We start from the raw sequence: 24,457 nt of genomic DNA, 5'->3' as shown, positions 1-24,457 counted from the left end.
CAGTTAGGAAGATGATAGCCCTTGCAGAAAATGAAGCATGTCCAAAAAAGGGCTGCTTTTTCAACCAAGATAATACATAGCCATCATTTTTCAGCAAAACACAAAGTTTATTCTTATTATACTCATGAGAAAGGAAAAAAAAATAATCCCTTCATAAAAGGGAAAAGATTGAAATTTTGACCCATCTCCATGTAAAAATAAGCAATCATAGTCATTAAGCATATGTGCGAACCATTTTGCTGTAAGTCGCACACAAAACTCTCAACACCCAACTGGCAGGAGCCAGAGCCTACCCTTCCCACCTAACAGCTCAGCAACAGATTTCTCAGCAAGAGTACACAATATTTATACTCAGCTGACAGTGGCTTTTTGCATGGATTAGCTTTCTGAAAGGCACCAGAAGAAAAAGAAAAAAACAGCCTCACTGTCCGAACACTCACCGAGCTGCACAGCACTCCCTGAATTACCTTTTAGTCAAAAAGAAAAATCAGACCAGCCCACACAGGGAGGAATTCAGTGCAGGACCAACTGCAAATTTTTCTAATCAGCGTCTAGCACAGGTGCTTGGCATCCCTGCATCAGTATCCAGCTGCATAACACTTCTGCTAAAAAATGTATTTCCAGTCTACATCTCATAAGCAGTTGCAAAACACAACGGAAGGGGTTTTTTTTGAAATACGGGGTTTTGTCCTATGTCAAAACACCACCTTTGCTTGAATACACAAAGATACAACGTGCTGCTATCCAGTGTAAAGTCTCAGCACGGGGAACACTACTATGTACACAGCCTATATTCAGACATATATATGTCAGACACACAGACACAGAGCTCTGTAAATTATATACCTTGGGACCTGAAATCATACTGATTATACATTTTACAGCCTGTTTCAAGTATATGCATACACCCCCCTATATTTACGTAACAGATCAATATTAAAAATAGCAAAAAACTTCACAAATTGCCAGACACCAGAACCAAATTGTTTGTATAACTGCAGTTTTGTACCTGCTCCACGGCGTGCTCAAGCAGCCTAGCCCAGCACAGGTCAAGGCAGTGGAACAGGGTAACACTACAGCTGGAGTGTGTCAGCAGCATAACTTTATGTCCTACTACAGATTTAATAAAGTCTCATTAATCCACCCAATAACACTCACAAACTTGCCAACAATACAATAAATGCAGCACTGAGATTAGTAAAGCTTAAATACTACAGAACTTATGCTCCCATGTATTACTCAAAAAGAACAAAATGCAGCTTGACAAAGATTACTGTAGGATGGTTTTAATCTCATTAACTCACATGCTTGGGGAATCATATTAGGTATCTGTCATCAGGATGCATTAACGAGATGTTACAGAGTACTGCAAGAATTCCCAGCCTAACCGGAGTTTTATATCCTATGTAAAACATTTACCCAACCTGGTCCTGGGAGGCTATTGTTCCTAACACAGCTTCATGTTTTAGGAAGCATTAACAGCAATTAAGTCCTCTAAGAAAACAGGATGGTCTGATACAGAAGCAATTCAGAAAGCCAAACAATGATGGGATGTGGTCCAGGCAGCTCCAAAACATTTTCAAATATCCCCAAATCAACATAAAAGATAATTTAATGCCATCAGCTTAGCGATGAAGGCTTGAGTAATTGCAGTAGCTCTTGAAGTAACTCATGGTGAGCTGCTGAGTTTTCAGTAAAACCTGATGAGGACTTACCTACATAATTACCTCTAATACCAAGATCATCATCTCTACTTTTTAAAAGAATAAAAGAAGAATAACAGGGAATAATAGAAGAGAATAACAGAATATGAGAAGTTTAAAAATGAGACCATGATAAATTCAAGACATAAATACAGTGAGTACTTGTACCACAATGTCTGCATCAGGGTAACAGTCTTGAAAAGTGCAAATCAGGAAGGAAACCACTCGGATTAGGAGCGTGCTAATTAAGGTATACAGGAGAATTAAGATTGCAGGAAGGCTCTTAAGGAAAGTGAAGAATCCTGTTCCCAGAGCAAGGGGAAAGGCATACATTTACAGCCTTACTTGGATAAAGAGACAACACTGCAATTAAAATTAAATTCCTACTGAGTATAAGAACTAGGAAGGTAAATTGCAGCAAGACTCAGAAGATGGGCATTTCAATCAGGGGAGGAAGGAACACAACTGTTTAGTGCTCTCTGGGGTCCCAGCTCCTTCAGTTAGCTTTACCCATGCAAAGCCTCATGAGTCGAGAGTGCCATTGGAGTACTCTTCTCAGCTTCAGAACTCAGGAGGGCTATGCTCTTGGTGGGAGCTCCCGCAAGATGAAGTTGTAGTGAAGAAAAAAGCATCCTAAGTGCCAGCCTACAGAAGACATCATTAGTTTCAGGCGTATTTTCAGGATTTGATTTTTCTGTGAGGGTTTTCAGCAGCAACGCTGCCAGCTCTGCAGTCAGGAACTTACCTATGGGCTTTGCTAGAATAAAAACGCTGTTAACATGTATCTGATTTTCAGACCCAGGTACATCGCTCATGTATCCTGGACCTGAAAGAGCATTGCTGACAAGCCCTATGGAGCCTCCCAGCCCAAGGCAGGGCTCGTCAGGTCCACAGTAGTTAGTGAAATAAAGTTATGAGGGACATAGGGCAACACACCCTCAACTCACTCAACATCACAAGTCAATATTTAGCATCTTTTCAGGAAGAGGCAAGGCTTGAAAGAGAAGTTGTAAACTTGATGTAAATATTAAAGGGTCCCTGTTGCCTGCAGGATCCAAGGAGGCAGATGAAGCTAGACGATTTTGAGGTGGTTCTCTTCAAACATGAGATACAGGCATCTCTGGACCCATTCTTCTTATAAACAGTAAAAAGGGTCAGCCTAGGAAAATCTGTATAAAATGTTATTTACTCACAGCCCATCTGCATAATTCATGATGTAGCTTGGCTCTATTCCAGCAACAAGCAATGTGTCCTGGTGTCACCAAGTCCATTGCCGTGGTGAACCACAGGAATCCACAAATATCATCAGTAGAACTGTAAATACTTAAGAAGGACATTGCCAACAAAAAAGACTGACTGAGGAAAAAGTATCTTTTGTCTGGGCTATCAAACTTGATGTTTTTAACGGTGTGCAATTGTGTTGGCAGAGGACTGAAAAGGTCAAACAAAGCCATGGTGCTGTGAAGCAGTCTGTCCTAGATGTGCAGTTCCCAATTCAAAGACTGCAGGATGAAAAGCCACAGGCAGAGCAGAGGTCTCATCTTGAGGATTCAGAGGTACAACTCAACACTTAAAACACAAATCCTCATCAGTTTAACACAATTAATGTACAAAATTGCATCTAAACAAGGAATTGTTCCATGGCATTAAACAAGAACAACCCACTAAGGAAAGAAAATACAGGCATGACACGTGCAGGTTCTCCTTTGGAGAAAAAGCAGCCTATTACAGTGGAGGCTGCTGCAAGCAAAAATCATCTGAATTTGCTTAACAGCTTTGGTCTTGCTGCTGAGTGATTTGGCTTGAGTACATGTAAAAGGCCCTGCTCCACCCTTGCTCTCGTGGAAAGTTTCTCACCCCAATAAACAGACTGATCACTGCACTGGAATACACAGGCAAATTCTGCTATTTCAGCAGTGCGATGTCTTGGAAAAAATTCAAGCTGAGCACAGCGAAAACCTAGCACAGCACTTAGGAGATTAAAGCATCGTGTCTGGAACAAGAGCAAATGCAGACATCAAAGCCAAAAACCCAAGACTTTGCTTCCACCACACTCCCAAGCAGCCACACGACTCTGGCCTCGGGTTTCCCAAGATGCTAAAACTCTCACTGCTCCTGCAGGCTGCCACCAAAAGGGACTGTCCCATCCTCACTGCACCCTCATCCATCCCACCACCTGCACATGCTCACATGGCTGAGCAGTAAGTCAGATCAACCCCAAAAAAGCTTGTTATTTGCTTGAGCTGGAATGCAAGAACAGTAACAGGAATAAATAGCAGGACCACTGCTCTTGGAGAGTGCTTCGTTTGAGCTGGATTAACACCAGGGAACTACGCCTTTCAGCAAATTTCCATTGCAAGACCAAGCATCCTGGCTGATTCAGGTAGAGCTGTCTTGCTGCCACACACTTTACAGCATGACTAATGGCCCTAGTAACTCATCAGACATCCAGCATACTCCAACAAGCCACATTAATGCAGGCATCAGATGTAGAAGCATACAAGGCAGTCCAAAGCCATTTCCAGGATTGGTTACGAGATGGTGACTGGCAGAGCTGTCAATCAAAGGTTATGCCCAAGGGAAATCTGATTTTGCAGCATCTGCGCCACGTGAAAGGTGCAGAAAGAGGAAACCATCTGCTGTGGCAGAGAATACGTACTGATGCTCTGTATATGAGCATCATGACAGGCTATGAATAAACCTTGTGCAACAGTGAGCAGCCCAAAATACACCCAAGAGGAGATGAGGCAGCAAGTGCAGGAAGCTACATGTGGCACCTGCATCAGTGGAGGCGCAAAAGCCAAGTCACTGTACATCAAATCGCCATGAGAGGACCACAGCTTGTGAACACTGAACAATACTGGTGGCTTCTGAATCACCAGGTTTTTTTGCTCCCATGGGAAACTGGTTTCCACTGCCCTTAGATGTGGTGTGGCCAAATAAAGAGAAGCTGGTGTCTCCAATTTAAAGAAGAATAACAGAAGAATTTCATAACCTCTCTTCATGCAGCCTTCAAAGCTGAGCTCTACTGCAAAGGGGGGACACTCCTGAGGAACACCGCATTAGATATTCAAAGACAGAGGGAGGGGGGAGCAGTCCAGCGTCAAACAAATAGCTGATGCTTAGTGCAAAACCACACTCTACATGAGCAGCAAGAACTATTCTTTGTAGAAATGGATGCAGAGACAGGACAGCAGCATTAGTGCACAAAAAGTTCTGTGTGCTTTAAGCAACACTGATGAATAGGATGTAGATTGTCACAAAATTCTCACTGAAAGCAGAAAGTTGATTTTTACAAATCACAAACCAAAAAAATTACATGATAAACAGCATAAACAGCAACTGTGTGAGAGCTGAATATCTATAGCTAAAACTAAACATGTTCCAAACAAATTAAACAAATTGCTTTAGAGTAGTCAACCCATGTAAGCTGATTACACTAATGAAGATCTACCCTTCTCTTAATTTTCAAATCAGAATAAAAACCTGGATGAAACAGGAGCTTTGCTATCAGCATCGGACTGGGCCAAGATCTTACCTTCTAACCTCATAAAACACACCCTGTGATAGTGAGTTTAAATCTACCCGAGTATGCTGGTTAACAGGTTACGTCTACGAGCTGCAGTTAAAAAGGCTTGTTCTGACGTTCAGGTTTTTGAATAACCAGCTCAAATATAGAAAGAGAACAGAAAAGTTAAGATAGGCTTGTTACTTGGAATAAAGTTATCCCAAGGGTCTTTCAAATATTTGATTGCATACATTTCAGAGATGTCTTATTTCAAAGCAGGACTGCAAAAGCTTTTCAATATGGCACTTCACCTTCAACGTTAACTGCAGGAGTCTGGGGAAGGACAGAGATTTTAAGCAATCGAGGATATTTTCTCTTGTTTAAGAAAACACCCAGCAGTTGAGGTACAAAGGAAAATGAGCAGAAAATACAACTTCTGACTCAAGCACCAACGCACCTGCAGCTGTGCTACCGGTGGAATAAGTAATGGCACAGGGTCTGCCACAATCCTGCCAACCACTCCCAAGATTTTAAAAACCTTGAACTGGCATTTGATTAGAGAGACAATCAAAAACTAGTAAGCTGATCCAAAACACACACAAAACCATCAATACACAGAAGTGGGGTTCGAGCGGCACTGTGACTCAGTGGTGACCGCAGGCAGAGGATGGCAGGCACCGCAGCAGCTCCCTTCCCACCACTCTGGCAAGAGATCACAGAGATGACCAACCTGCTCGGGAGTTACAAGTGTTTTCAGCCTGGCTTATGACTGTAAAGCTTCCGAGTAATTTCCTTGCTCTCCTGAGCTTTGATACTGTGGTTGGAGAACCAATTTACCGTTAGTTTCCTCTCACTCATCTGAACAGAGTGAAGAGTAACTGGACCTGTCCAGAGCACCTAGCAGCATCCCAGTGTCTGCTGCCCACCTCCCTGCGATGCTGCCTGAGAGGCAGCTGCATCACCGCTGGCTTTGGCTCCTCTGGGAGAAGGGGCCCTCAACACAGAGCACTGCTTAGCAAGAACCGGTCCCAGCTGCTCCTTTCCCTTGCCCAAAGCCCAGCAAGGAAAGCAGCAGAGAGGGCTGTCACAGTAGCCACTAGGTAAACCACCTCCTCAAACCATGACTGGCCGTTGTGCTGGCCTTCTCTGCTCTCAGGCCCATTTATTCTAGGTATCTCCTCTGTAACTGCTCACCCTCTTCCAGATGGTATCTCAGCAGCCCTTTCTCAGCGTCATTATGAGCTCCTCTTATTCATGCTCCCCCACGAACATCCTCCTGCTCCGTTTGCTCCAACTGCTGCCAGACACTTGGCTCTCTGCTGCCAGCTTTTCACATCTTTTTCCTGCTTCAGTTGGGCAATGAATCATCTCCCTTCTAGCAAATGCTAAATGCTCCAGCGTCACCACCTAGCAGGAGTACCTGTGGCAGGACTTTCTGCTTAAGCTCATCAGCAGGCAAGAAGGGCGCAGAGCCGCTGGCGAGAGGTAGGAGAGGCAGAGCAAGGTGCTTGCCCTGCCCTTGGATGTGGAAGAGGCACAGCTCAAACACTCTCTGAACCCAAGAGGTACTTGGAAATAAAACATGGGAGAATGAATGTCACAGGTTGGATCAATACCTTCTTCCCTGACGACCGCAGAGCAAGCCAAGCTTATAATGGGAAGAGCTGACATGCAGCACACAACGGCACAACAGCTGAGAACAAGCCATGAGTAGACAGAGTTACTGTCACCTCTAACGAGTTTGCATGCTTCGATGCAGACATCAAGACTCCAGCTTTACTTCTGAAACCCAGCATATTTTGTACACCATCTCTGGATATGAAAGATGTATAAAATCCCTGCTGTGTTTTGAGTAGCTTGTTAGTATTTGAATCGACAAAAAAAAAAGTTATGGAAAAAGGAACAGAAGAAAAACAGACACGGGAAGGACAGAAGGAAGAACATATTTGTTCTTGCTGCTGGTAAAAATCCAAATTATTTGATTTTACTTCAGTTGCAAAAAACCAATTTTCACGATTGTTTTTATTAAAACGAGGTGGCATTTCATTTTCCTTGAGTTGCACAAGCTGGTTTCCTGATATCATGGCTTGACTATTAAACAACTTTTCACGTACACGAGGAGAGAAGCAGTTTCAGAGAGGCTACCAACAGGACATTCACATTTGTATTCATAAAAATAAAAAAAATATTGGGAGGAGAATCAGCCCAGGCTGGAAAGGCTAAGCTGCAGGAAGACTTTAAAAATCTGGGAAATTTACCCAGAAACCCATTCACAGGCATTTTTTAGCTGTAGTGAGTAAACCACAGTCAATGAAATTGTTTCAATTCTTGACCATGACAAAAGAACAAAGCACAACACAATAAATTGCTTTTTGGGCAAGTTTTGGGAGCCTGGATTCACATTTCTAGGGCTCAAGGGAAATGACTGCACTCAAATATCCACATTACCATCAAATTTCCTATCAAAATACCCTTTGAGACAACCTCTTGTTTCAGTGACGATGGCAGCTGGCATGTAAAGCAACATCTTAAGAGAAGGATCAAAACAGTATGTAATTTTAGAAGAGTTATTTTAAACCACCCAAAAAAGTTCTAGCTTAAGTTCTAGTATAATCATCTACCTTTTCCTACACACCTGTGATACAAGGACAAGGGTGGAAGAAAGTATCAAAAGGTTTAGTTTCACATAACTCTTCCTGATATGCTTTCTGGTTTTCTTTGTGCACTCCGTGGAGCCTATGTTTTTGCTGAAAGGTGTGAGTAGCTGCAGTGCTGCAGGTTTTTTTTTTACTTCTTGAGGGTTAAGTGAGGTCTTACAGCAGCCTACTGAAGAGCCCCAAAAGCTCTTGTGTAATTAAAATATAGCCACATCGTGAACCAGCTCCCCAGACTGCTTTTCTACCTCCAGGCTCGGCTTCACAGTTAGAAGGTATACGTTGCTCCGCACATCAGCTCCAAGCTGTTCAACCAGCCAGGCACCATTGGCAGCCTTTGCAGCTGGGAGCATGACTCCTCAGGATGGAGCCAGCAAGAAAGACGCGACCTCCTGCGTGATACGCTGCAGGTTGCTGCGCCAGGTGAGTTTTGCTGGTCAGTGTAATGCCAGACCACATCTGTGATAGCCAACATGGTTCTGCTGGTTCATACCAAAGAGAAACTGTTTCCTATTCAGTTTCCCCTGGCCGTGCAATTCCTGCGTTGGGTCAGCTCTACCTGCTGAAAGGGAATTAAGTAGCAGGTTTTGGCTGCTTCATTTTAACTGGGTAACAAAGGAATTGTGATGACTAAGGGTATGCTCCATGAATTATTCTTAAAGTAAAAAAAAAAAAAAAAGTAAGTTATGCATGCCAATTACATAACAGGTATAATCTATAGAGATTTTAAGAAAAATAAACAACAGAACTTCTAGGTTGCACGAGAGTGCTCAGCAGCACACAAATTTAACTCCAGACACACTGCCAAGGAAGAGGTTACTTCTTGGCAGATGAAGCATGCTAAGAAAGCACCAATAATAAAAGACTTTTGCTGAATTGCTCCACTGCTGTCCAGAGAAACGTTTTGATTTGATCACACCAAGTCCCAGGTGGCCCCTGCCCTTCACCAGCTCATCTCCATTGGAGACTGCTGGCTGGAGGCAGAGCTTTTACCAGCTCCTTACTTCCTTCCCATCCACGTGCCAAAAATCGATAGCGCGAGTTAAGTGATACTTTAAGCTTATGGCACGCTGTCCAGCTGCAAAATACGGTGAAACTGCCACAGTGACAACGTAGAGGGAATTTGACAGCTTGAATTACAGCTCAGCTGCAAACCACATCTCCGCGCAGCAACCAGGAGTCATTCTAGCCAGGACAGCACAGCAACGTAAAGCAGAACTAGCATGTACAGGCAGTATTCGTTGTTGATCCAACAGCGTTTGCGTCTTGGACGACAGATCAGACCGGTCCTATTTAGCCAGATAAAGCAGACGACATTATCAGACACACAGCCTCTGCTTTGGGTGCTCAGGAGTAAGATGATGCTCGACCATGCTCAGACAGCTGAAGCTGGCCAGCTTCTGCATGCCAGACCATGGTGGGACAATCTGGGTGGTACTTCTGGCAGCACAACCCTATGTGCCACCCCCCAGCTGTGCTGAGACCTGCTTGCAAAGCCGTGGGTGCAGCTTGGCCCCACAGCACTCATGCTGGTCCTACTGAGAGGGCTGCTTGATAGGAATACTTTGTGCTGCAATCAAAGATGGTTTAGCATCAGCACAGGACCCAACAGGAGGACTGATTAAAAAGCCATGAGAGACGTTTGCTCCCGCAATAGCATCAAACTAATAAGTGACGGACGCTCAGTGTCAAACATATGCAAACTCTCCACAAGTCAAGAGATTGGCATTCATCAGTCCCGTAACTATTGCAGTGTTTGAGGGGAAAAAGGTTTTTTTCAGATTAGTAGGAAAGTGTTACTCACACACTCCTTCCAGCCTGTTGGAAAACCTCCCACTCCCTCTTATGGCAAGAGAACTTCCTGCAAAACAGACATTCACAGGAGCTAAATAAAATACTACCTCCAGATATCATCTCTGTTTCACCCTAAGACAGCTGAGTACAAGCAGGTAGGAACAGAGTTTCCTTCAGAAAAACTGTCACTTTCAGACAGAAAAATTACTACAAAACAGCAGGTCTCCACCCAGGGCAGAGCTTGTTGGGAAGTTCCTCTGGCATACCTGGATCCATGATAGATTCAGAAGCAGAGTCTGTGGCTTATGTCTGAAATGGAAGGAAGTTTTTGAATAGCAGGCAGGGCACGGCTCAGAAATGCAAACTCCAAACCCATTTAATAGCCACTGTGGGAGGTGGGCAGCCCTACGTACCAGAACTTGCGTCAAACCTCTCTGGCACAACTCAAATGTTTTCCTCTTTAATGTGAAGAGCACCTTAAAAACCTTCAGCATCCACAGGATGCTTCTGTGCTTGGGAAGCACAAACATATGAAAGGGATCCCACTAAAACAGGCACTCGTCTTCCAAAAGGGAATCAGCTTGGTTTGAATCGAGGCAGTACTCAACACCTGATGTCCAGCCCTCCAGAAAATGAATTGACTTTTATAGAAATTAATTGAGGTCTAGAGCTAAGTGCAGCATCCCGACAGCTTGAAAAGTTTTCATACAAGGGCTAGGTAGGAAAGGGGTAAACAATGAAAGCAGAACACTGAGGCTAACTGGTTGCTACATCCTTATTAATCATGGGGGCTCTAATTGCTAACTGGGTTTACCATTCAATGTAAATATATATTCCTAAGTTTACCTTCAAACACTGAGTATTTTCATCTCCTCGCTCAAATAGCGGAGGCACTCAAAGTCCCAAGCAAAACCTGGGCTGCTAGCAAGCACGAGAGATGTCAGCTCAGGGCTGGCTAGAAAGCACTAGAAGCAGAACAGAGACCTTGATGATTAAATTCCTGCCCCCCCCCCCATCCCTCCAGCCGGACTCTTGCAGCAGTTGGGCCAGCAGCACACCAACCCATGCTTAGCAGACACTGCTGTCTGTCAGAAGAACCGAACGAGGCATCTGGGATGACTCAGATGAGTCCAACAGCTACAGATTTATGACCACCATTGCAGGGCATGTCAGCCTACAAGGAAAAGTGTCTGCAGGAAAGGCATTTTCAGCTTCCCAGCACTCTGCTGCTCCCCTCTGCACACTGCCCTGTGTCGCTGGGTTTGATTTGTGATTACTGCAACGAATACCGGAAGAGTAGGAGATGCACAAGGACTGTTCGAAATAGTAAAAAGGAAACTGCCCTAAACTCATATTCAAATATTAATGGCCTTGCTTTAAAAGCATCTGATAGCTTCCAATTGACAAAGCCTAAATTTAGCCTAAGGAAGTCAAAACTTCTAATGCTAAAGGAGATCTGAAATGTGCACATTCAGGAAGCCCTTCCTAAGAAGGGAACTGCCACATTAAAAAACCAACCCAAAACATAAGTATTTTTAGATAGCAAAATATTCTTCAGAGATCAACAGCAAGCCAGCCCTGAATGCAGACAGGCTTTAACTGGGTGTGTTACAGTAATCCACTACATTTTATTTTGCAATTCAAAAGCTCTGAAGTCAGAGATCCCTCCAGTTCAAAAGTTCATTGGACTGCCCTGACTTTAGAAAGAATGGTGATCATCAGCTTCATTAACGGTGCTGCTAAGTGTGAGGGACCTCCACATGTTGCACTTTTTGTTTGAAAAGGCCAGTTTCAGATGAATGAAACCACGTCTCCTTGCTGAGACATCTCAAACCTATTGCCCGTGGCACACTTCTTTGCAAGTTTTGAGAACGAAGGGAGTTTTTCCTCACTGTTAGAAAATTAACCCAACAGCTTAAAACAAGCGCTAGGGCCTATCACAGGTATCTGAAGTAGGGAAATGATTAAACATGAGATGTGACCCAAAGGCACAAGTCACTTTGTGCACAAAGTATACCAGTTTTGTATCATTGTGCACAGATAAGTCACTTATTAAATACTTGTAGTAACTGAACACTGACATTCTAAAATATTTCCAAATATTTCTAACAAGGAGGCTGCAGTGCTCACCCAGAGTGTTGTAGCATGACAGCTACGAACAAACCTTTTCATACAACGAAACAGGACACAAACGTACTTCAGGCGATGGCCACGTGTTGCTCCATGCCCCCACAAACCCACGTTGGGGAGCAGAGGGGCAATCCCTACCCAGCAGCTCTCTCCTGCCCCAAACCAGCACCTTGCCGTGGGGTTTTGTGCTGGCTCAACTCCCAGCCATGGCAGCTTTTTCATCAAGGTGGCAAATATGAGTGGGATTTCTGAAGATTAAAGCAACCACAGCAATGGCTAATGCCTATGTTCGCACTCCTTAATTAAACAGGGGTGTAGACATCTTGCATTAACACTCACTTAAGTGGCCTCGAGTTACTCCTGCTCCCTTGGGGCAAAGCGTTGCCCACAGCGAGTTCCCCCTGAAATAGCCGGTATTGGCAGCACACTCCACCATGGTGACTTGTTTACATCCATCCATGTAACAAGTCTTACCAAAATGACCCCTACCTAATTGCTGTGTGAAGGACAACATTATGCAACCAGCATGGAAAGAATTTCTTTATAAAGGTCACTGGTACATACAAAGCATGCAGCAGGTCATGAGTAAAGCAAGAGCAACACTGAATGAGAAAAACATGCTCGGCGCAGGCAACTCTGAAAAGCTAACTTAATATGCAGTATGGAGAAGCAGACAGCCCAGCTACGCTGAAAAATATATATGCAAATATTGCATAGTCTATGTAAAGGCTCAGTTATTTATACCACCTTCATTTTCCTTGGTCCTACTTCCTGACAAGTAAACAGACTGCTTTGCTCTAGCAAGTTGTGCAACAGAAGGAGGTCCAAAAGTAAACACACAGATTCCATACTTCGTTAGAGGTGAACTTGTTTACAGAGCAGGAATTAAAACAAAACCACAGAATCCGTAGATATTCTATATGTAACGATGTACCCTCCTTGACTCAGTATATTCTGCTCGTACGCTGTGACTCATCTGTTGCGTGGGCTGGGGACAGCAGAGAACTTGTCGGTTTCCTGGGATTCTCCAACATATTAGACTCCTGCTTTCCACCACAACACCGTAGAGGCTCATTACATCTGACATCTACTTGCCAACATCACCTACCAGTCTTGGGGATGAGCAATGGCTACACAGCTAGTGGATGAAACTCAACGCATGTTGACACCAGACTGCTATGAATCACATGTGCCAAGGTGGGACTGCAAAGGAGTGGGGAAAGGTGTGACTCATCTGCCAGCTGATATAAACTACTACTGAATCAAAAATGCATGACTTCTTCACACTATGTGCACAGGCAGAAGCTGTCACTATACGGAAACTCAATCATCACCTCAGTGCAGCCAAAAGAAACCTGAAAATAAGCATTACTCTATTTTACCTTCCAAAGGCAAAGCTTACAGGGAAGGCATTAGGTATAGCAGTAACAGTCACAGAGGAAAGATGCCAGTGACGCTTTGAAATGTAGTAACAAACCAAAACAATTCCTGTACATCTACTGGTCACTGCTGGAAGGTCAGTATGTCGCAAGACCACAGCAAATTATTTATTTGTGTGATAGCACAAGATTAAAGACCAGTTTCCTGTTTGCATGGAAATGTTTTTCAGCCATAGTCACCATCCAAAGAGGATCTGGGCTCACAGTGATGCACTAATGGTCACGCAGCAGTGGGCTCCCTGTCCTTGAGAAAAGGCTTATTCAGGGGACAAACATACTCTGGGGGAAAAGAAAAACTGTTAAAGCTTTGCAAGCATATATCAACACAGCAGACATGTTTGTCTCAACTTCTCAGCAAAGCAAGGCTTATAAAAAGAGGTAAGTCTTTTTTCCCCCCTCCAACCAGCACAGCTAGAGGGGAAAAAAAAAAAAAAAAAAAAAAAGCAGCTTTCGGTCAAAGCTTGTCTTAAAGTCTCAGCATTTGGCTTCCATTTCCATTGGGAGGCTCTGCAGACACAGATACGTGAGCTCTGTTGGATCCGATAGCAGCTGGACGAGGGGAGCCATTAGCTTTATGGCTGCACAGACAGGTGCCTGCAGCATCCAGCCACCCTCCTGCACCTCATGAAGCAATGCAGAGTGGCTCTGTGGGCTCTGCTGCCATGTCCAGCAGACAGGGCAGCCCAGTGCCTTGGCGTGCAGACAGCTTTGTCACGCTTCTCTTCCCTGGAACACAACAGCTTTCTACAACTGTTCACGAACAGCGCCTTCAGCTTCCCTTTGGCAAAGAGATGTTAAACACGTAGCAGCCAAGAGATGTGCTTATGGCACTGAGTAAGGGTACCGAGGTTCCTACCACAGGAAACACAGCAGTGTTTTAAGTTTAAAAAGCTTCACAAATTTAAAACCCATTTAAAGTGTTTTCTACTAGAGCTGAGAGCAGTGGGATCCACCTTTCACACACCACAGGCTTGAGCAGCACTGCATACAACCTCCACTGACAGCCCAGATCCTGATCAGAGCAGTTAGTCAACAGGAGAGGCCGGTATCTCCATGCGCAACTCAAACAAGCTGGCTGGAAATACCAGGGTATGCAAAAGGATGCGTAGGAGCTGTGGCAGACTGCAGCCAAAAATCCAAGTGATGGGATGGGCAGAGACAGAAGCATGGCCATGTCCACATTGCGCACGAGAAAGAGCAGCTCAAGCCAAAGGCTGCTGAAGAGTCGGGAACAGAGACTGGGAAACATGGGCACTGCTTGCTGATAAAAGATGAACTTCCAATAAAAACTTCGGAAGAGATGTTTCCCCTGTGAAGTCTGTTGGAGAGTTTAACTTGAAGGAAAGATGAGAATCTGGAACCAGCCTTAAAACAAAAGGACCATTCCTTTGAAGGTCCTCAAACCAGGTAGGTCAAATAAGCCCAAAAGACACAGACAATTGCCAAGGTCTCTGTGTGCCACCAGCAGGACCCCGCTGCTGAAGGTGGCCCAACAGGCCTGGTAGGCCTCCTGCAAGCTGCATGAACCGCTTTATTCACCCTAAACTAAGTAGGAGGGTCCTGGGATGCTGCTGGGTGAGCAGCAGGAGGTTCAAGCACAACAAAAGCTTTGCCTTTTGGTACAGTGCCCAGGAAACACAACCATCTCAGGAGCTAGGCTGGCTCTGTTTGACCACAGTCAAAGTAATTCAGTTTTGCTCTGCTAACACCAGCTTTCCCACCCCAACACTTAAGGGAAACCAGACACTCAAACATCAGCCAGCAGTGGGGATGGAGCTCCTCTACTCATTATCCTGCAAGCTGTAGGGCCTGATTATTCAAGATTTTTTATGAATGGTAAGAAGCCAAGCCTTTACGCCACAAACTTCAAGTACAGGTGGCAAATGACATGCTCAAGTGACTGATCCAACACTAGAAAATGTTGGAGACTGGAACTACTTCTGTCAGCCCTAGGAGATGTAAAAGCATCCAGTCAAATTGGAGCGGGAACTCCTTTAGTCCCCAAGGTACGGGAACAGCAGATTTAAGCAGCTGTACAAAGCCTCACAGCAAGGGGAAGCCCAGCTGCTGAGGAACCAGCCTTGGGGAGGAGAGGAACATCTGGAATGGCCAGTCCTCAAAGATGGTCCTAGAGCAAGAGCCTGATTTTGGGAACACTCATCACAATTAGACTTCTTGTGGACAGCTGTGCTACTCATGCTCATACACAGGCAGGAACTTTCCAGCAAGAAAATAATTCAGGAGTAACCGTGCCACCACCAGTAAAGCGAGATCCTGAGGATAGCCCAGGCCAGAATGAATCTTCTATGCCAGCATGTTTGTGCATGCTTACATGGATTTTACAACAGAGAGCAACTACGAAACAGTTGAGTATGGCACTGGCATCTTACAGGATTGATGACAGAGTAACACAACTAGTTTGCACAGAGGTTGTTAAAACTACTCCAATTATCTTGGTTAGCAAACGGATCGTATCCCAGACTACCTAAAACCTAAAGGAATTCCCGTCCTTTCCTGAGACACTCTATGGACTGACCATCGGGTCTTTGACTCCATGCCTGTGGTCTGGGTTTTTTTTAGTTTCTACTGCCTACACTTAGGTAAAGCAGTCATACGCTGTTTTAGGTTATTAAATATTCAATTCTACAGTGAGACAGAAGAAACCAGCAGACTGTCACTGTGCAGCAAGCCCTAGCCTCTTATTTTGAGGGGTAGAGAAGTTCAAGGAAGAATCATGAAACCCCATTTCTACAAACAAACATTTTTGAGGGGCAAGGTAGTAAATTCTAGGGCAGCTAGTAGTTTCTCTTACTACAGGGGGGCACTGAAACATCAGAGATGGTATTGATAACTTGCAGAAGCACATCAGAGATGTCTTGTCAGTTGGTTACTTCTGACCCAGAACTACCTCTGTTAGCTACTTCAGAGTACATTTGATATATCCACCAGGACTGAGCTATTCTGAGAAGCACAAGAGCTACATTCATACAGCTCAGACCCCTTTACCAAGCGCTTCACTGCTCCAGTATATTTTAATCTTGTGTGAAATAAGTCTTCAAGAAGCATAAGACACAAGAAATCCACTCTTCTCCTCAGCTAATCCAAGCTGACTAGTGACCTTCATCCGAGTCATGCGGCAGATGAAGAAGCTGGTGCTGATGGGAGGTAACAAATGCAACTTCGGTGCCTTGTCAGAGTCTTCAAGCATCAATGCTGATGGAGCACGTGGCACAGGGAGCCACGGAGCAGCTGTGAAAGGACGAGGCAGCTATCACACAACTGTGCTCTGTTCACACAGAAACATCTCACATGGATGTTCATCCCAGGAATTAACTTCTGACAGCATCCTGAATTATTGGGCTACTTGGTACTGTTTAACTACACTAAGGAAAATGCAAAACTAGACTGAATAGCTTAAAAAAAATAAAGACTAACTTTGCTAGTCTTTGATGATGGCAACAAGCAAAGCAGGTAACCGATACCAACATAAGTCCTTCAGGCACTGAACTGTAGAATTGTTCTAAAATTCTGGGGCAAAAGCCCCCCAAAAGTATTTTATGCAATATCCAGCAGAACCGGACTCCCAAGTCAGCATTACAAAGCTAGTTGCAAATTTCTCTCCAAAAGTAACACTTGTCCTACCAGTGTGATCGAGCACTTCATGTCTCCTTAACAACACTGGTTGGGCTTCTGCAGGGGTTTTGATGCACAAAATCTTTAAGCTGCTGACTGTGTAGGTTGCACTTTTTAATCTGGCACATTGCAAGCAAGTCACAGTGAACTTTTCTGCAGTTCTCAACATCCAAGACCTTTCTCTTGGAATGCCGACTGCCACAAAACACTTGCCTCTGGGCTAGTCCCAACTTCATGGGGACCCATCCAGTCACATAGTAGAGATGAAATATCTTTCTCGACACACACAAAGCTATCCTACAAGAAGGTTCCTACTTGATTCATGGCCAAGTAGGGTGGTCCATTCCAAACCAAGGCTTCCTATGATTAGTATCCAGAAGTAACATATTTTTAAAATGTTTATTCTGAACACCCAGAAAAAAGGAAATCACTATTAAAAAAATTCTTCTCATTAGGAAAAAAACGCCATTTTTTTCTACAAATGCTGCAGGTGATGACAATTTTGACTTCTCAGAGATGCTGCTCACCGAGACCATCTGGTTGTACATGCAGCTGAATGCAGCTGTTGCACTAACAAAAGGACACGCTGCTACTGTAGCGTTGTAGCAATGCTTTTACTAGTCTTACTTTTTAGGCTAACTGTGGGAGGTTTGCAGTCAGCCATGTTATTTGGCAAGATTAATTGGCTAATTTATTGAACAGTATGTCACATGTAACGCTACTGTTGTTCTCCTCTGAGTCATACACACCATGGGTCTGGACACTTTTAGTCTTCATTTGGCAAGTCTATGATAATGCCAAGTAACCAGTTGTGCTTACCGGAAGTTCAAGGCTGGCTGTTTGAGTCGTTGAAGTTTTTAAGCAAAGACCATTCAGGGGAGCCTGGCATTAACGTCATCACTGAGAACAGACCCATCTATTTCCCCAGGGTTGGCACATAGTTAGCACCAGTCTGTTTTTACAGACAGACAGCCTTCCCCTAATTCTCAGTGTGGTGTGCAGACACAAAGCTAAGGCTCCCTGGTCCTGGCAGTCTGACTCTACCAAAATTTATTTTGTTCAGCTTCCAAGTTTCATGGAGAGACCAGAGATGTGGCTCACATCCTCCATCCAAGCTCCTGGCCTATTTCCAGTTGCTTTAGCAAAACCGTAGCACAAGAGCTTCTAATGGCATTCAACAGATTATCAGAGCTGGGTTTGTGATGCCCATGGGACCACACAGAGATAGAAGCAACTCATGTTGTTCATGAGGCTTCTCAATAGTCTCTTGACAAATACTGGCAAAAAGGCTTGAGTCAGCCCACCCCCCCTGCTTCCAGAATGAAGGGAAGAGAGATCCTGAATATAAGATCTCCAGGTCTGATGGCAGCACACAGAAGTGCGCACAGTGTCAGATAGGGCAGAAATTCCCTGTGTGGATGTGTTGCAGGATGGAAAATTTAGATTCATTAGGAACAGGAGAAAACCCAATAAAAATACTTAATCTAAGCAAAATAAAGCCAAGCCCCCAACATCTGATCAGTTTTGAAATTTCTCAATAACATCTTTAAAGAGTGGTAGAAAGTCAACAGGTGCAGAAAAAGCAGATTGGGGTCCATCCATGTGTCATGGGTATCACAGAGATGGCAAGCATCAACAAGACTCAAGTAGGAAGTGAAGAGCACAATTAAGTGTATCACTTATTCTGTGAACCGGCATTTGATTTATTTAGTATATAGGCTTCAGCAGAAATGCCCTAAGTGTCAAAAGCACAGGTAACTGGAATGAAGCGATGACATTAACCTATCAGGAGCTTTGTGCACAGTACCAGACACTACCACCAGAACACAAAATACATAGAAAAGAGCACCTTATTTCAGTAGACAAGTCCTGTTTAAAAACAGCAACAAATTTTAGTGTTTCCAATAGTGACAACTTGGTTCCCACATCCCAGATTCTGCACCCTGTAAGGAGCAAAGAAGCCACAAAGCGTAAAGTGCAATAGCACCCAATCTCCAGAGGATGTGCTACACAAAATGAAGGAAACTGATTAGAAAAATTAATTGGGACAAGCAGAAAGGAAAAATGCAAGACAACTGCTCAGGCCCCACATATTATGAGCTCAGAGCAGATACATCTTTCTTTCTGTTCAACTTAGCATTTTGGTAATACAAGTGCAACCTCTGCCAGTAGAAGCTAGGTCCATCCAGGGAAAACTAGAAAAGTAAAATCAGAATAAAGTGTAAAAAAATTACAGTAACATAGGAAACTTGCCAAAGCCCAAGGTCACTACATGATCAAGGCACAGAAGGAGCAGAGAAGGTCTTTGCTTCAGAGACACTTCCTTGCGCGCAGTGGGTAGTCAAGGCTGTGGAAATCCTTGCCATGGGAAACAGCACATGCTGAAAGTCCATATAGGTTTGGTTTAAAAGGAATCATAAATTAAGGGAAGAAAAAATCCAAACACTATTAGACACAATCTCAAGCCCTGTATTAGGGAAATCGGAGAGCTTGCCAGAAAAACAAACAACCCCAACGCCCCAACCCTCACCTTTGTCTTACCCTGTTATTTTCTTCTCGTATTTGCTGCAGACTACAGTTGCGCAGAGGATACTGAGCTCATAGGCTTTTGGACACTCTTATGATTTAGTAAATACAATAAAAATCTGAAATACTGTTTTCACTGGAAAAGCTCTATGCTTCTTACACAATTTCCTAGATTGTTAAGATTTCATGTCACCTTTTCAAAGCCTGTCATTCTATACACAAATCACTTTCCATTCATCAACAGTTCCTACGTTTTACTAACACACTCATGTAGGTATTTGCTGCATCAGTCAATCCTCACTAACTCGAGTTTCTAGGTCCACATAACTACCCAGCATCACAATGATGTTATTCTGACCAAAAGTCTTCCAAAACTTGCACAAGGCTAAAAGAATTTGCCTAGATCAGTAAGTTCAAGTGAGAGTTACACAACAAATACGATGGTGATGTTTGATTTAATAAAGAAATCACAAACTTTCTATAAGCTTAAGGCAGGTTTACTTACCTACACTTCCAAGTTGTTTATAAAACCTGTATTCTAAATGAAGCTGTGGTGCACGTGATTTTATTGGTTCCTAAAACAGGGGAAAAAAATTGGTTATAATCAGTGTGACTGAAAAAAGTTCTATCCTATATTGAAGATCTGTGACTGTACATAAAGCTTCAAGTTTCAAGATAAAACACCCTAAATGGAAAGTCTAACGACAGACTTCAATATTAGATGTCATTTAAATAGGCAGAGAACAAAAAGCAGTAAGACTTGCACTTTGGAGGAGAAACTTCCTCATTTAAATACAAAGCTCATTCATTGCAGTGAAATCCAAGAAACATTCAACAAAGCTCCTGGTCCTTGAAGAATGATCTTGAACACTGGCAGGAAAAAAAGTCAAGGTTGCAAAAGATCAAGGCTCAAGTTCACTCTGCGGACTGTGGTTGTCCACACTATTTTTGTTGGTCACTAGCCTATATTTTTGAAAAACACTGAGTCATAGATCTGTGTTTTAAGTCAGACCACAGTTCCATAAATGTACAATCTTGCTTGCAGCAAGCACTATAGTGCAGCCAGATACCTGGTAAAAACACAGGAAAAAGTATCCCCCTTCAGTAGCAGGTGTCAGTCAAACATCTCAAAGCACTCAAGAATATTCCATTTTTATGCACAGAATAAAAAAAATGGGTAAGTCTGCAATGCTCCCAAAACATTACATTTCTCAACTGTTACTCATCTGCACTTTATGTACAAAACTTAATGCCTATGATCCATAAAGGCATTAACATGCAAGATTACAAAGCTTCTAAAAATAGAAAGTTAACATGGAGAGGATTAAGAGACTCATTGAGTAATTACATTTTCAATAAAACCATGCACTTCGGACAGGCAGTAATGTGGGTTCACTTACTGCCCAGACATCTCTGAAAAAGAAGTTAATACTGGCCTCAATTTTTGTTTGGATGTTGCTTATTTGCTTGCTTTTGAGAAAATAAATGCTCCATGCTCAAAACTATGTAAAATTTGTAGCAGAGCACCAAAATTAGTCTGAATTTCAAATACCTGCTAAATAGCCCTCTATTTGATGAGCTCATCATCTACAAGCTTGCCCCCAAGACCAACACAAAAAAAGTCCTTTCATGTGTCACATCAGCTCCCATGAGTCAGAAGAGCAAGAGCATCTTGGACATGGACAAGAGTTTGAGCCAACACCTTTGATGCAGTGGAGTAACTCTTCTGTCTCCACAGGAGGACACAAAGGCTTTAAGCTGATCCACCTCTGGTCTGTACTGTAAGACCAATGTCTGCATTTGGCATGAACTCCACATTCAAGACTTCTTTTTAAGTCAGAAGAATTATTTTTGTACAGGAATTCAGGCAGTTCAACTTCCAGCCAAGATGTTCATCACCAATTCAAGTCATCGCCTCCATTTGCCAGCAAGGGGAAAAAATGCTGCTGGTTGCTTCTCAACTTTCTGATGTTTAAAAACTTCAGAAATCAAATATGACCAACTACTTTGAAAAAAAATGGTGAAAAATACTCCAAAGGCAAAACTAAACCTGTACTGAAGGTTATATAATATATAAATATATTATATATATAATATATATTATATAAATATAAAGCAATGCAAAACCAAGTTTGTTATAAGTCACATTTAAATTAAGATAATTGTTGATGGTGGCTTGAGGGAACATTTACAGACACCTGCACAGCAAAGGGATTTAGGGCAATGGGAACTCAGCCTGTTCAGTGAATAGTTTATTTACCCAAATAAACTATTTGGATAAAGGTAGAAGGATGAATGTATCAGGCCATGATGCTGCTTGTGACAAAAATCAGGGAAAAGTAAGCCAAATCCACTTCTGCATCAGGAGTTGCTGCAGCCCAAATTCTGGATGCCTGCCAGAGTCATGGCAGCTTCCAAGAAGATCATACCAGAACAGATGGTTGTCCTGTAGGCCAAGGGCTTAAGAATGCTGACAGATGTTGCGTTTGTAGCAAAAATAACCGAGTTGCTACTGCCTAGCATACAAAATCCACAGCTTGAACCAACAGCATCACGATCGCTATGAGAGGGTACAGCCTGGTACCTGCACTCAGACTACATCTGTATGTTAATAGGCTGGCTTCACGCAGGGAAGAAATTCCTACTACGTGCAATTCAGCATTAAAAACCCTAAGGCAATTAAATCAGTAAATATGGCTAAGGCACTTCAGAAGAAGATGCCCTTAACCAAACGATGTTCAACTGAAGAGCAGGATGAAGAGCTATATGGTGACACCACACAAGTCAGAACATGGGCACCACTCTCCACTGCCAGCAGTTTTCCAAGATGCAGCACAATCCTCACCTCCAAAGACAAACCATAAGACATTAGCACTAAATTCTGCAGCACCTCCTGATCAGCAGTTTGGCATCCATCACACAAATCTCTAATTTTCCAGCTCTAACACCATGATGGGAGGCACGAATAGCTGAGACAGCAGGAGTGCAGTTGCAGAAGATTATCTCGCAGCTAGAAGGACTTGAAGCAGAGTTCTGACTTGGTCCAACAATGCAGATAAAAGAAAATGGTGCTTTAAAGTATGTTGAAAGCAGCTACTCTACCACTAGTCTGCAAATTTTTCAAAGGATAAAGAAAATTATGGTTAAGTACACATCTAAGAGAAGCATATTTGCTGCTGAGGAGGCTGTATAATTCTTACTCCTGGAGAATATGGTCTAAGATTAGGAGGCCAAAAAACTGCTGTATCTTCTACTGTTCCCTCATTAATCCTCTCTAAAACTGAGCAGGTATGTGAATGCCTGGATGGCCACTGGCAGATGGCTATTCCAGTCCTTCCAATGTGAAGGCCAGAGATTTTAAGCCTCACAACAGGGCAAATAAACCTGGAGTGTGTTGCAGCGTAACAGTCAGTTACTGGTGGGAAGGGGGGAAATAAAGAAAACAAACAAAAGAAAGAAAAGAGAATGCTACCAGAAAAAATAGGTAAGATTAATGTTGCAATATGGTAATGCCATTCAGCTCTGCCATACGGTTATCGAAAGGTTTCAGGATACTGGGAGGTGGCACTGCAGGCATTGTTTTGTGAGAAACAAGCATCCTTTGGACTAATACAGCTGTGTTTTTCCTGTATTATTGCTTCCTTACACTTCCAGTGTATAAATTTGTGGGATTATCTTTGAAAGCAAATTAGAAGTATTATTGATTCAATAAAATACCTCGTCCGTGTACACAGCGAACTTTCAATTATCAGATCTGCCCAAAGAGCAAGCTACTCAACAAGCACTAGTCCTCCTTCCTGATGTGAATCCAAATAAAGGACATCCTGAGCTCCATTGCAGGCACTTATTTATTTATTTTAGGGAGTATTTTCTGACATATGCCAACAGGCTTGAAAACAAGTCCCTCTTGCAAAGCCCTAATTATTTTTCATCCACTGTGCACCATATAAGGAGAATGCTAGAGAGATAAAATCTGTGGCACTTGAACGTGATCAGAGTTAATGCACCAAGTCCATCTTGGTCTTCTGTAATCTGAATGACTCCTGTCATTTTGCCAGACAACATCAGTTGGGCAAACAGGTGTGTCTGCTGCCAATATCAAATTATCATTACAACTTTAACTTCAGATTCTAGGGTTTGAATCTGTGATTAAGGAGCACAGAGATACGGAAAGAGCACATCAGCTGAAGACATCAAATTTGAAAACCCGAAGAGATTAATGAATGTCTTAGTTTACAGATAGGAAAAGTTAAGGCAGTTAACTGGGTTATCATTTTATACTTCAGAAAGAGCTACAAGTTAAGAGCGTTTCCCCATCCCCAAGACTCCTGCTTTGAACCACCATTGACCACAGTGCCCTCATGCCCTGTAGCAGTCTTCAGAAGGCTTTTTACCTGAACCATTCTCTGATCCAGGTATAAGAAACATGGAAGGTGTCATTGCATGCACCTGAGGATGGGCACATCAACTGCAGGGCAGAAAACAACCTGAGAACTGGCAATGAGGCTTGTAATGCTGGATGAGAAGAGAGCTGCGAGTAAAATGGCTTGCACAAGTTCTGAAGTTTGGTACTGTTGGGGCTTGCATTTTTTAAATGCAATTCCTGCGATGCTTTGGTGAGCCAATTTAATTCATTTTTACCATCTTATGATGTAAAAGGAGAAAATCATTCTGAAAATGCTGTATCCTTGGCCACCCAAACCAGCCAGAGGAAAGACCGAGCTTCACTGAATTGGATGTTACCTGTTGCATCTGCAGTCTCTCAGCATCACACCAGACTGAGTTGTGCTACTCTCAAGGGAATTTTAATCATTGAAACACCCCCTTTCCTGGATCTTGACTCCAAAAACATGGAGCAACAGCCTGCATAGTGCCACACTCCTAACCAGACACTGGCAACAGCCCATCTTAGAGCCTGTCTTCCTGAAGAAGAAAGGCTGAACCCAGGGAGTGGGAAGAGGCAGCAGACCTGCAATCCATGCCGTTCCCTGGGAGCTGGCAGCTAGCTTGGAAAGAGGAACAAGGCTCTCACTGGTATAAGACAGCTTCACACCATCTAGGTACCAAAAA

At 43.3% G+C, this 24,457-nt stretch overlaps 1 protein-coding gene across 5 annotated transcripts in view; it reads right to left on the bottom strand.

Annotated features, from left to right (window-relative positions):
* The window catches only part of CSNK1G1 (casein kinase 1 gamma 1), a 108,159-nt gene that overhangs the window by 32,505 nt on the left and 51,197 nt on the right, over positions 1–24,457 (bottom strand). For all 5 annotated transcript variants that reach the window (XM_040602369.1, XM_040602368.1, XM_040602372.1 and 2 more), the window contains one exon: positions 19,893–19,962. In XM_040602369.1, the coding sequence (XP_040458303.1) occupies positions 19,893–19,962 (70 nt within the window). The remainder of the gene's footprint in view (positions 1–19,892; positions 19,963–24,457) is intronic.

This window comes from Falco naumanni, chromosome 7, assembly GCF_017639655.2.
Source record: "Falco naumanni isolate bFalNau1 chromosome 7, bFalNau1.pat, whole genome shotgun sequence".
In the NCBI taxonomy this organism is placed as follows: domain Eukaryota; kingdom Metazoa; phylum Chordata; class Aves; order Falconiformes; family Falconidae; genus Falco; species Falco naumanni.
The sequence above is the reverse complement of the archived record's forward strand: the minus strand, read 5'-3'. Positions and strand labels throughout refer to the sequence as shown.